The sequence below is a fragment of the Ylistrum balloti genome, unplaced genomic scaffold, assembly GCF_031769215.1.
Source record: "Ylistrum balloti isolate Yb309-2 unplaced genomic scaffold, AGI_CSIRO_Ybal_v1 Utg370554, whole genome shotgun sequence".
NCBI lineage: Eukaryota > Metazoa > Mollusca > Bivalvia > Pectinida > Pectinidae > Ylistrum > Ylistrum balloti.
The window spans coordinates 1,341,425-1,355,261 of record NW_026782349.1 but is presented as its reverse complement, the minus strand read 5'-3'; the positions used below and the strand labels follow the sequence as shown (position 1 = coordinate 1,355,261).

Sequence of the window (13,837 nt, the reverse complement as noted above, 5' to 3'; positions counted from 1 at the left end):
CAGATGATGTAGCTGTGATTGATGAAATTCAGATGATACGTAGCCGAGATCGAGGCTGGGCCTGGACCAGAGCTGTACTTGGTGTGAACGCTGATGAAGTGCACATCTGTGGTGAAGAATCAGCCGTCCCTTTGATAGAAAACTTGACAAAGTTGACCAAGGATGAATTTGAAGTAAGTCTGTGTAAAGGATTTTTTCAAGTCTCAGTGTTTTCTTGTTTTTTCTTTTAATGACTTCAGACAACCAAAAATATGTGAAGTCAACATTGCTAGTTTTCAAGTTTTATTCTTCAACCTGCAGTATAGCAAAGATAATTTTACATGATTATTAGGAAAATATCAGAACCATCACTGAAATGATTATATCCAAAATTACTATTTCTTAGATTTGGCATACTATAGACCAATCTGGTGTCTTCTATGTACTTCATTTGAGCCTGCCCATTCATATAAGGTCGAACTAAAAGTGAATTAAGTCATTGGTTAGCTGTATGTCTGCTACATTCACTATCACAATTTTATTGAAATAAATACAATATATCAGAAACAGAAAAATGATGTTTGTGTTGGTGGACCATTTAGTTAAATGTACTGGACCAGCAGAATACTACATCAAAGATAACACTTCAGATTTCATCACTCGGGCACAAAACAACAAAAATAAAGTAAAACATAGATAAGTCAAAGTCAGAAGTACCATATAAAGTATTATTATCCAATGGTTCAACTTAACTGTGTTTCTACGAGTGGAGACATTTTGCATCAAAGATTGACCCTGTTTTCATCAGTTGTTTACTGGATACATGGCTCATAGCATTGTGTGACAGTAATGAATAAATAACATAAATAATGGTTTTCTTTGTACAGGTAGAGACTAGTACCTTCAATGGTTTTCTTTGTACAGGTAGAGACTAGTACCTTCAATGGTTTTCTTTGTACAGGTAGAGACTAGTACCTTCAATGGTTTTCTTTGTACAGGTAGAGACTAGTACCTTCAATGGTTTTCTTTGTACAGGTAGAGACTAGTACCTTCAATGGTTTTCTTTGTACAGGTAGAGACTAGTACCTTCAATGGTTTTCTTTGTACAGGTAGAGACTAGTACCTTCAATGGTTTTCTTTGTACAGGTAGAGACTAGTACCTTCAATGGTTTTCTTTGTACAGGTAGAAAGTGGTACCTTTAATTGTTTCTCTTTGTACATGTAGAAAGTGGTACCTTCAATGGTTTCTCTTTGTACAGGTAGAAAGTGGTACCTTTAATGGTTTCTCTTTGTACAGGTAGAAAGTGGTACCTTTAATGGTTTTCTTTGTACAGGTAGAAAGTGGTACCTTTAATGGTTTCTCTTTGTACAGGTAGAAATTAGTACCTTTAATGGTTTCTCTTTGTACAGGTAGAAAGTGGTACCTTTAATGGTTTCTCTTTGTACAGGTAGAAAGTAGTATGTTTAATGATTCCCTTTATGCCTGTAGTAACTAATACCTTTAATGGTTTGCCTTACACAGAAAGCAAGTAGTGACTAAATGATTAATAGCTTCCCTTGTACTGTCAAAGACCTATCACTTCAATGTTTTCCTTGTACTGATAGAAACTTTTGACTTTAGTTTTAGATCATTTGAGTTTGGATAATAATTTTGTTAACATGTTGGTATTTTCTTGTTGTTTTTTGAACACCTAATTGTTTATTTCAATTTTGTTGTTGTAGGTGAAAACATACCAAAGATTAACACCTTTGAAATTACTGGACGAAGCTGTTGGTAAATATTAGAGCTAAGATAATATAGGTTGTTATAATGAAGCTGTTAATGTCCTCTGCTGAGGCCTATATCATGAGACAAGTCTTACATTTGGTTCATCGTTAGTGAATCTGGATAACAAATTTGTCAGAAAGAATTGTTCAGCCTTTGATTTTCCTGAAGCTATTATAATGTACATATGGTTATTATTATTACAAGTTATTTATTGTAACATATGTTATGAACAGATCTCATACAGTGAAATGTAACTTATGGTTTCAGAGGACTGGACAAATATACGGCCTGGAGACTGCATTATTTGTTTTAGTAAAGAAACTATATTTGAAGTATCAGCCAAACTGAATAAACTAGGAATCCAAATAGCCATTATCTATGGGACTCTTCCACCAGGTAAATATCACAATAGAGTGACCTTGTTATATGTCAGAATGACCCTTCCACCAGGTAAATATCACAATAGAGTGACTGTGTTATATGTCAGAATGACCCTTCCACCAGGTAAATATCACAATAGAGTGACCGTGTTATATGTCAGAATGACCCTTCCACCAGGTAAATATCACAATAGAGTGACTGTGTTATATGTCAGAATGACCCTTCCACCAGGTAAATATCACAATAGAGTGACTGTGTTATATGTCAGAATGACCCTTCCACCAGGTAAATATCACAATAGAGTGACTGTGTTATATGTCAGAATGACCCTTCCACCAGGTAAATATCACAATAGAGTGACTGTGTTATATGTCAGAATGACCCTTCCACCAGGTAAATATCACAATAGAGTGACTGTGTTATATGTCAGAATGACCCTTCCACCAGGTAAATATCACAATAGAGTGACTGTGTTATATGTCAGAATGACCCTTCCACCAGGTAAATATCACAATAGAGTGACTGTGTTATATGTCAGAATGACCCTTCCACCAGGTAAATATTACAATAGAGTGACTGTGTTATATGTCAGAATGACCCTTCCACCAGGTAAATATCACAATAGAGTGACTGTGTTATATGTCAGAATGACCCTTCCCTCAGGTAAATATCACAATAGAGTGACTGTGTTATATGTCAGAATGACCCTTCCACCAGGTAAATATCACAATAGAGTGACCTTGTTATATGTCAGAATGACCCTTCCACCAGGTAAATATCACAATAGAGTGACTGTGTTATATGTCAGAATGACCCTTCCACCAGGTAAATATCACAATAGAGTGACTGTGTTATATGTCAGAATGACCCTTCCACCAGGTAAATATCACAATAGAGTGACTGTGTTATATGTCAGAATGACCCTTCCCTCAGGTAAATATCACAATAGAGTGACTGTGTTATATGTCAGAATGACCCTTCCACCACAATAGAGTGACTGTGTTATAATATCACAATAGAGTGACTGTGTTATATGTTCCACCAATATCACAATAGAGTGACTGTGTTATATGTCCCCTTCCACCAGGTAAATATCACAATAGAGTGACAGTGTTATATGTCAGAATGACCCTTCCTCCAGGTAAATATCACAATAGAGTGACTGTGTTATATGTCAGAATGACCCTTCCACCAGGTAAATATCACAATAGAGTGACTGTGTTATATGTCAGAATGACCCTTCCACCAGGTAAATATCACAATAGAGTGACTGTGTTATATGTCAGAATGACCCTTCCACCAGGTAAATATCACAATAGAGTGACTGTGTTATATGTCAGAATGACCCTTCCACCAGGTAAATATCACAATAGAGTGACTGTGTTATATGTCAGAATGACCCTTCCACCAGGTAAATATCACAATAGAGTGACTGTGTTATATGTCAGAATGACCCTTCCACCAGGTAAATATCACAATAGAGTGACTGTGTTATATGTCAGAATGACCCTTCCACCAGGTAAATATCACAATAGAGTGACTGTGTTATATGTCAGAATGACCCTTCCACCAGGTAAATATCACAATAGAGTGACTGTGTTATATGTCAGAATGACCCTTCCACCAGGTAAATATAACAATAGAGTGACTGTGTTATATGTCAGAATGACCCTTCCACCAGGTAAATATCACAATGTGTTATATGTTGTTATATGTCAGAATGACCCTTCCACCAGGTAAATATCACAATAGAGTGACTGTGTTATATGTCAGAATGACCCTTCCACCAGGTAAATATCACAATAGAGTGACTGTGTTATATGTCAGAATGACCCTTCCACCAGGTAAATATCACAATAGAGTGACCGTGTTATATGTCAGAATGACCCTTCCACCAGGTAAATATCACAATAGAGTGACCGTGTTATATGTCAGAATGACCCTTCCACCAGGTAAATATCACAATAGAGTGACTGTGTTATATGTCAGAATGACCCTTCCACCAGAGTGACTGTGTTATATGTCAGAATGACCCTTCCCTCAGGTAAATATCACAATAGAGTGACCGTGTTATATGTCAGAATGACCCTTCCACCAGGTAAATATCACAATAGAGTGACCGTGTTATATGTCAGAATGACCCTTCCACCAGGTAAATATCACAATAGAGTGACTGTGTTATATGTCAGAATGACCCTTCCCTCAGGTAAATATCACAATAGAGTGACTGTGTTATATGTCAGAATGACCCTTCCCTCAGGTAAATATCACAATAGAGTGACTGTGTTATATGTCAGAATGACCCTTCCCTCAGGCAAATATTGCTAGGTAGTGACCTTTTTATATGTCAGAATGACCCTTCCCTCAGATAAATATTGCTAGGTAGTGACCTTTTTATATGTCAGAATGACCCTTCCCTCAGACCCTTCCCTCAGATAAATATTGCTAGGTAGTGACCTTTTTATATGTCAGAATGACCCTTCCCTCAGATAAATATTGCTAGGTAGTGACCTTTTTATATGTCAGAATGACCCTTCCCTCAGATAAATATTGCGAGGGAGTGACCTTTCTATATGTCAGAATGACCCTTCCACCAAGTAAATATGACAAGGGAGTGACCTTTCTATATGTCAGAATGACCCTTCCACCAAGTAAATATGACAAGGGAGTGACCTTTCTATATGTCAGAATGACCCTTCCACCAAGTAAATATGACAAGGGAGTGACCTTGTTATATGTCAGAATGACCCTTCCCTCAGGTAAATATCTCTAGAGGGTGACCATGTTATATGTCAGAAGGACTCTCAACTGTTATTGAGTGCTATAAGAAATACTCATCACTCTGTCTATATCCATTGTAACGGCATCTTTTGGAATTATATTATGTAAGGTTCAGTTCCTTATAAGTTACTGTCAATAAAAGTAGAGCACACTGTTTAGTCAGCAGAAACCACTTTTTTGTTCATCAGCAGGTGAAGAACTGTTCCAATCTTTCAGTCAATTTCCACAAATAGTTCTTTGGATTGTTAATGCTATTTCTTGAGAAGTGATGGATATTTCCCAAACTTCAAAAGCATATTCCGATCTGTCACTAGTTGTACTCATTTGGAGTCCATTCAGTGATGCAAACTGCTTGATGGGCAGCCTTCTTGCATTTTGACAGTATACGTTGTTATCACTATTGCTTTAACAATACTGGAGGGAATTTACTCAATGTCTGTATGCAGCATGATTGGTAGTTGTGCCAGTTTTAATTTTGAGACTGATTAAGTAAACGAAATGGCCAACTGGCAGTCAAATTGCATTTAGGAATTTGAAGTCTATTGTCAATACTTTTTAGGTAGCCTTCACATTCACCATTGTCCAGCTTTGTATGTCCGTAAACTTTTTAACATTATCAATTTCTTTTCAAAAACGCCTGAACTGATTTCAATGAAATTTTGCAGAAACTTTCCCTGGCCTAAGATTACCAAAATTGGGGCCTGAGGGGTGGGGCCAAAGGGTCAAATTGACTCAGATTTCAAAAATCTTCTGAACACCAAGATATGGTAGATATTGATCCTTATTGATCTTGGTTGACCTCCAGGGGCTGATTGACATGCCAAAAGGGGTCAGACAGACTTAAATTTCAAAATTCTTCTCAACACCCAGGTTTGGTAGGATCAAATGCTCTTCATGGATGGAAGCGTCTTAAAGTGCTTTACCAAAATTTGTCTCACATTTCTCCTGTTGAGGAGGTTAACTTTACTATAATTTTTATTTAAAAAAATTGCAGTTTTGATCATAATGTTGTTTTTTTACCATTTGAAATTATTAGTTTAGGATGACAGTTATGATGGTATGCATGTATTGATACTGGCTTAAATGAGAACATAGTGTACAACAACAGAACCAACAGGTAAAGTAACAAGCATCAAATACATCCAGCTTCATATGACACAAGGATATATAACATTTCTCCATGAGATCATTATGTCAACCATAAAATTTCCCCATAACTTTCATCAAACTGTATCTCATGAAATCTTATGTTATGAGTTGTCTGTTAGTTAACAACATCTTGTACAAAATACTTGATACTAGGAACATGTCTTTGATATTGAATAAACTGTGACATGCAAATACAAAAGCTTCATCAGGTCATTCAGTTATGGATGCCAAGGTCATTCTGGGATCTCATGTTAATGGTAGATGCCAAGGTGTCTCTGGGATCTCATGTTAATGGTAGATGCCAAGGTGTCTCTGGGATCTCATGTTAATGGTGGGTACCACAATCTCTCTGGGATCTCATGTAAATGGTAGATGTCAAGGTGTCTCTGTGATCTCATGTTAATGGTAGATGCCAAGGTGTCTCTGTGATCTCATGTTAATGGTGGGTACCACAATCTCTCTGGGATCTCATGTTAATGATAGATGCCAAGGTGTCTCTGGGATCTCATGTTAATGGTAGATGCCAAGGTGTCTCTGGGATCTCATGTTAATGGTAGATGCTAAGGTGTCTCTGGGATCTCATGTTAATGGTAGATGCCAAGGTGTCTCTGGGATCTCATGTTAATGGTAGATGCCACGATGTCTCTGTGATCTCATGTTAATGGTAGATGCCAAGGTCTCTCTGGGATCTCATGGTAATGGTGGGTACCACAATCTCTCTGGGATCTCATGTAAATGGTAGATGCCAAGGTGTCTCTGTGATCTCATGTTAATGGTAGATGCCAAGGTGTCTCTGTGATCTCATGTTAATGGTGGGTACCACAATCTCTCTGGGATCTCATGTTAATGATAGTTATGCCAAGGTGTCTCTGGGATCTCATGTTAATGGTAGATGCCAAGGTGTCTCTGGGATCTCATGTTAATGGTAGATGCCAAGGTGTCTCTGGGATCTCATGTTAATGGTAGATGCCAAGGTGTCTCTGGGATCTCATGTTAATGGTAGATGCCAAGGTGTCTCTGGGATCTCATGTTAATGGTAGATGCCAAGGTCTCTCTGGGATCTCATGTTAATGGTAGATGCCAAGGTGTCTCTGGGATCTCATGTTAATGGTAGATGCCAAGGTGTCTCTGGGATCTCATGTTAATGGTAGATGCCAAGGTGTCTCTGGGATCTCATGTTAATGATAGATGCCACGATGTCTCTGTGATCTCATGTTAATGGTAGATGCCAAGGTGTCTCTGGGATCTCATGTTAATGGTAGATGCCAAGGTGTCTCTGGGATCTCATGTTAATGGTAGATGCCAAGGTGTCTCTGGGATCTCATGTTAATGGTAGATGCCAAGGTGTCTCTGTGATCTCATGTTAATGGTGGGTACCACAATCTCTCTGGGATCTCATGTTAATGATAGATGCCAAGGTCTCTCTGGGATCTCATGTAAATGGTAGATGCCAAGGTGTCTCTGGGATCTCATGTTAATGGTAGATGCCAAGGTGTCTCTGGGATCTCATGTTAATGGTAGATGCCAAGGTGTCTCTGGGATCTCATGTTAATGATAGATGCCACGATGTCTCTGTGATCTCATGTTAATGGTAGATGCCAAGGTGTCTCTGGGATCTCATGTTAATGGTAGATGCCAAGGTGTCTCTGGGATCTCATGTTAATGGTAGATGCCAAGGTGTCTCTGGGATCTCATGTTAATGGTAGATGCCAAGGTCTCTCTGGGATCTCATGTAAATGGTAGATGCCAAGGTGTCTCTGGGATCTCAAGTAAATGGTAGATGCCAAGGTCTCTCTGGGATCTCATGTAAATGGTAGATGCCAAGGTGTCTCTGGGATCTCATGTTAATGGTAGATGCCAAGGTGTCTCTGGGATCTCATGTTAATGGTAGATGCCAAGGTGTCTCTGGGATCTCATGTTAATGGTAGATGCCAAGGTCTCTCTGGGATCTCATGTAAATGGTAGATGCCAAGGTGTCTCTGGGATCTCATGTTAATGGTAGATGCCAAGGTGTCTCTGGGATCTCATGTTAATGGTAGATGCCAAGGTGTCTCTGGGATCTCATGTTAATGGTAGATGCCAAGGTGTCTCTGTGATCTCATGTTAATGGTAGATGCCAAGGTCTCTCTGGGATCTCATGTAAACGGTGGTACCACAATCTCTCTGGGATCTCATGTTAACGGTGGGTACCACAATCTCTCTGGAATCTCGTGTTAAACGGTGGATTCCAAAATCAGTGGGATCTCTTGTCTTAGTTATTCTTAGAGTATATATATATAAAAAAAATGTTTTTACATATAGTTTCACTGAGTGTAGTTACTATTGGACCAGAATAAGTACAGATGTAACTCACTTGTATTTTCCTGAAACTACCACACCCATGTAACTGTTGTCTTCTTCTTTTCACAGCAACAAAGATTGCCCAAGCCAGAAAATTCAACGATCCCCTGGACCCGTGTAAAGTGTTGGTGGCTACAGATGCCATTGGGATGGGTGTAAATCTGTGAGTTAGCATGCCTCTATATACTCCATAGACATCAGAAATTATTTTCATTATATGTGAAATTTCTGTTTTAGACCAATTGGATTATGTTCAGACTTGATACCTATATGCTGAACTTGTCAACTGATAAAACGACTTTGTTTACCTTTATACAGACATAGTTAACCTTTATACAGTCATTGTTTACCTTTATACAGACATTGTTTACCTTTATACAGACCTTGTTAACCTTTATACAGACATTGTTTACCTTTATACAGACATTGTTAACCTTTATACAGACATTGTTTACCTTTATACAGATATTGTTTACCTTTATACAGACATTGTTTACCTTTATACAGACCTTGTTAACTTTATACAGACCTTGTTTACCTTTATACAGACATTGTTATCCTTTATACAGACCTTGTAAACCTTTATACAGACCTTATTTACCTTTATACAGACCTTGTTAACCTTTATACAGACATTATTTACCTTTATACAGACCTTGTTAACCTTTATACAGACATTGTTTACCTTTATACAGACCTTGTTTACCTTTATACAGTCATTGTTAACCTTAATACAGACATTGTTTACCTTTATACAGTCATTGTTTACCTTTATACAGACATTGTTTACCTTTATACAGATATTGTTTACCTTTATACAGACATTGTTTACCTTTATACAGACATTGTTTACCTTTATACAGACATTGTTTACCTTTATACAGACATTGTTTACCTTTATACAGACATTGTTTACCTTTATACAGTCATTGTTAACCTTTATACAGACATTGTTTACCTTTATACAGACATTGTTTACCTTTATACAGACATTGTTTACCTTTATACAGATATTGTTTACCTTTATACAGTCATTGTTAACCTTTAAACAGACATTGTCTACCTTTATACAGACATTGTTTACCTTTATACAGTCATTGTTTACCTTTATACAGACATTGTTTACCTTTATACAGACATTGTTTACCTTTATACAGACATTGTTTACCTTTATACAGATATTGTTTACCTTTATACAGTCATTGTTAACCTTAATACAGATATTGTTTACCTTAATACAGACCTTGTTAACCTTTATACAGACATTGTTTACCTTAATACAGACATTGTTTACCTTAATACAGACCTTGTTAACCTTTATACAGACCTTGTTAACCTTTATACAGACATTGTTTACCTTTATACAGACATTGTTTACCTTTATACAGTCATTGTTAACCTTTATACAGACATTGTTTACCTTTATACAGACATTGTTTACCTTTATACAGACATTGTTTACCTTTATACAGTCATTGTTAACCTTTAAACAGACATTGTCTACAGACATTGTTTACCTTTATACAGACATTGTTTACCTTTATACAGACATTGTTAACCTTAATACAGATATTGTTTACCTTAATACAGACCTTGTTAACCTTTATACAAACATTGTTTACCTTTATACAGACCTTGTTAACCTTAATACAGACATTGTTAACCTTTATACAGACCTTGTTTACCTTTATACAGACATTGTTTACCTTTAAACAGACATTGTTTACCTTTATACAGACATTGTTTACCTTTATACAGACCTTGTTAACCTTTATACAGATATTGTTTACCTTTATACAGACATTGTTTACCTTTATACAGACCTTGTTAACCTTTATACAGTCATTGTTAACCTTTATACAGACATTGTTTACCTTTATACAGATATTGTTAACCTTTATACAGATATTGTTTACCTTAATACAGACCTTGTTAACCTTTATACAGACATTGTTTACCTCTATACAGTCATTATTTACCTCTATACAGTCATTGTTTACCTCTATACAGTCATTGTTTACCTTTATACAGATATTGTTAACCTTTATACAGATATTGTTTACCTTTATACAGTCATTGTTTACCTTTATACAGATATTGTAAACCTTTATCCAAACATTGTTTACCTACCTTCTCTGGGGCAGATGGTTGGGGCCTAATACCGGTAGATGAAATAAAGGCATTTACATTTACTTCAAAATTATTCTACTCTAGGAATTACAGATTGTCTTCCAAATTTGGTTCAAAACATCCTTGGAGGAAACAGAACTTATTTTGTCAAAACAATAGGTCTAACTCCTAAGGCCTGAGGGAAGGGTCAGAAACATCTTTAAAATCATACTTCCTCTACTTGAAGGAAGATAAATTAATCAGATTTAATTTAAAGCAATAACATCACTGTTCGTTTTTTTGAAACTGTTAATGGTATAATTTGGTGTGAATAATGAAATCTGTCGTCTATCTTGATTTGATTTAGCCCAAATTTTGCTCTTAAGCATTGTTGGGGGGAAAAATAATTATTTTGTGTAAACAGTGTATTTCTCCTCCCAGAGACAGGAGGGGCAGGACCCAATAGAGGAAATAGAGAAAATTCTTTAAAATCCTACTCCTCCAGTAGGAAAGAATCTAGTTTGTCCAAATTTGGTCTGATATGTTCTTGAGTGAAGGGAAATGAATTTTGCATAAACCATGGGTCTTTGCCCCCTGGAGCGGGAAGAGCCTGGCCAAATTTGAAAATGGGGCAAATTCTTTAAAATACTACTTCTACTGTAGGAATGATTTGGTCTGTAAAAAATGAATGGTTTAGCTGACCCCTTAAGGACAGAGGGTAGAAGTCCAATAAGAAAATAGATATACGTTTTATCATGTGCTTAGATATTTAGAATTTTTTTTCCTTTAGTTTTAATGAAGCAATTTCAGCCAAGCAAAGCCAAGAGAACAAAACAGGCCCTATGGGCCTCTTGTGTTAATCCATAATGTAGGTTTCCTTTGTTTATTGATGTTACCATATAATTAGATCACATATCAATGCAATGTATAATGGAGACTTGATATTAGGGGGGAAAAGAGAAAATATCCATCCTATAAAGAACCAGTATAGTCCACATGTTGGTGGACGCTAAGATCCTTTGTGTCTTTTTTTCAGCAACATTGGAAGGATTATATTCTACACATTAACAAAGAAAAAATCTGCACATAATGGAAAGACAGTACACAGAATTATCAATGCCTCGGAAGCAAAACATATCGCAGGCCGCTCAGGCAGATTTGGGACCAGGTATCCAAATGGAGAAGTGACAACCTTCAGAAAGTCAGATCTTCCAGATTTATATAAACTTTTCAGACGGGAGGTCACACCTATAAAGGTAAAGTAGTACACTTGTATCTGAGTTGTAATGACAGTAGTTACTGGCCTTTATAGTGAGGCAACTTGTAACTTAATTATAAGGACAGTATCAACTGGTCTTTATGACGAGGTACTTTTATCTGAGTTATAAGGACAGTATATACAGGCCTTCATGGTAATGTAACTTGTATCTTAGTTATAACGAGAGTAGTTACTTATCTTACTGATAAAGTAGCTTGTATCTTAGTTATAAGGACAGTAGCTGTTTGTCTTACTGGTGAAGTAGCTTGTGTCTCAGATATAAGGACAGTAGCTACTTGTCTTACTGGTGAAGTAGCTTGTATCTTTGTTATAAGGACAGTAGCTGTTTGTATTACTGGTGAAGTAGCTTGTATCTTTGTTATAAGGACAGTAGCTGTTTGTCTTACTGGTGAAGTAGCTTGTGTCTTAGTTATAAGGACAGTAGCTGTTTGTATTACTGGTGAAGTAGCTTGTGTCTAAGTTATAAGGACAGTAGCTGTTTGTATTACTGGTGAAATAGCTTGTATCTTAGTTATAAGGACAGTAACTGTTTGTCTTACAGGTGAAGTAGCTTGTGTCTTAGTTATAAGGACAGTAGCTGAAGCTTGTGTCTAGTTATAAGGACAGTAGCTGTTTGTCTTACTGGTGAAGTAGCTTGTATCTTTGTTATAAGGACAGTAGCTGTTGGTCTTACTGGTGAAGAAGCTTGTGTCTAGTTATAAGGACAGTAGCTGTTTGTATTACTGGTGAAGTAGCTTGTGTCTAAGTTATAAGGACAGTAGCTGTTTGTATTACTGGTGAAATAGCTTGTATCTTAGTTATAAGGACAGTAGCTGTTTGTCTTACAGGTGAAGTAGCTTGTGTCTTAGTTATAAGGACAGTAGCTGAAGCTTGTGTCTGGTTATAAGGACAGTAGCTGTTTGTCTTACTGGTGAAGTAGCTTGTATCTTTGTTATAAGGACAGTAGCTGTTGGTCTTACTGGTGAAGTAGCTTGTGTCTTAGTTATAAGGACAGTAGCTGTTTGTCCTACTGGTGAAAAGCTTGTGTCTTAGTTATATGGACAGTAGCCATTGGTCTTACTGGTGAAATAGTTTGTGTCTTAGTTATAAGGTTAGTAGCTGCTTGTTTTACTGGTGAAGTAGTTTGTGTCTTAGTTATAAGGACAGTAGCCATTGGTCTTACTGGTGAAATAGCTTGTGTCTTAGTTATAAGGACAGTAGCTGTTGGTCTTACTGGTGAAGTAGCTTGTGTCTTAGTTATAAGGACAGTAGCTGTTGGTCTTACTGGTGAAGTAGCTTGTGTCTTAGTTATAAGGACAGTAGCTGCTTGTCTTACTGGTGAAGTAGCTTGTGGCCTATTGCTGACAGTCTCTACTGGTGTGTATTTTACCTTGTATTTACAAACTGTTTTGTTTTGACTCTCCGTAGTCTGCAGGATTGAAGCCCACACCTGAACAAATGGAAATGTTTTCCTATCAGCTTCCTGATGCTTCCCTCAAAGAACTTCTGGTAAGTGTTGGGTAATATATATATATATAATGGAGGAAAGGGTTCACGAGACATAAGATACTGCAGAGTGATTTTCACCTCCTGATTATCCCAAAGAATTAGTATTGATAGCTTTTAGCCTGCCCACCATCATCATGCTGTCCAACTAGGCCCATTCTAACCAATTTTTTTCTGTTGAAAAATATCACTCAATCATTGTCAGGATAACTTAACTAGTTTTTTATCCAATTTCACTGAACCTTAATAACATAACATTCATTAATATTACATATCAGGGAATCATTTTTATGGGCCTCTTTCTTAGGAGTTATGGCCCTTTGTTAGAGAATAGCCTGTATCTTTGTCAAGACAATTCCTCTTGGACTTTTTCACCAATATCAAGGAATGAATTTTACCTCTTGCAGCATTCTGTCAGAATTTCCTTTGTGTTGATTAACTCTTTATTAGATACAGAAATAGAATTGAAATTTGGTATGGAGATGTAGAACTGAAATGGATATTTTGTAAATGTTTACAAGCAGAACTTCAGTTTTTTTTCTGATTCTTACCATTGGTTCTACAGG

General features: G+C 36.8%; 1 protein-coding gene across 1 annotated transcript in view; it reads left to right on the top strand.

Moving 5' to 3' along the window:
- Positions 1-13,837, top strand: part of LOC132556185 (ATP-dependent RNA helicase SUV3 homolog, mitochondrial-like) — a 37,135-nt gene that overhangs the window by 16,646 nt on the left and 6,652 nt on the right. Inside the window, exons 7-12 of the mRNA XM_060220575.1 lie at positions 4-173; positions 1,702-1,753; positions 2,015-2,143; positions 8,468-8,561; positions 11,544-11,763; positions 13,194-13,274. Of these exons, the coding sequence (XP_060076558.1) occupies positions 4-173; positions 1,702-1,753; positions 2,015-2,143; positions 8,468-8,561; positions 11,544-11,763; positions 13,194-13,274 (746 nt within the window). The remainder of the gene's footprint in view (positions 1-3; positions 174-1,701; positions 1,754-2,014; positions 2,144-8,467; positions 8,562-11,543; positions 11,764-13,193; positions 13,275-13,837) is intronic.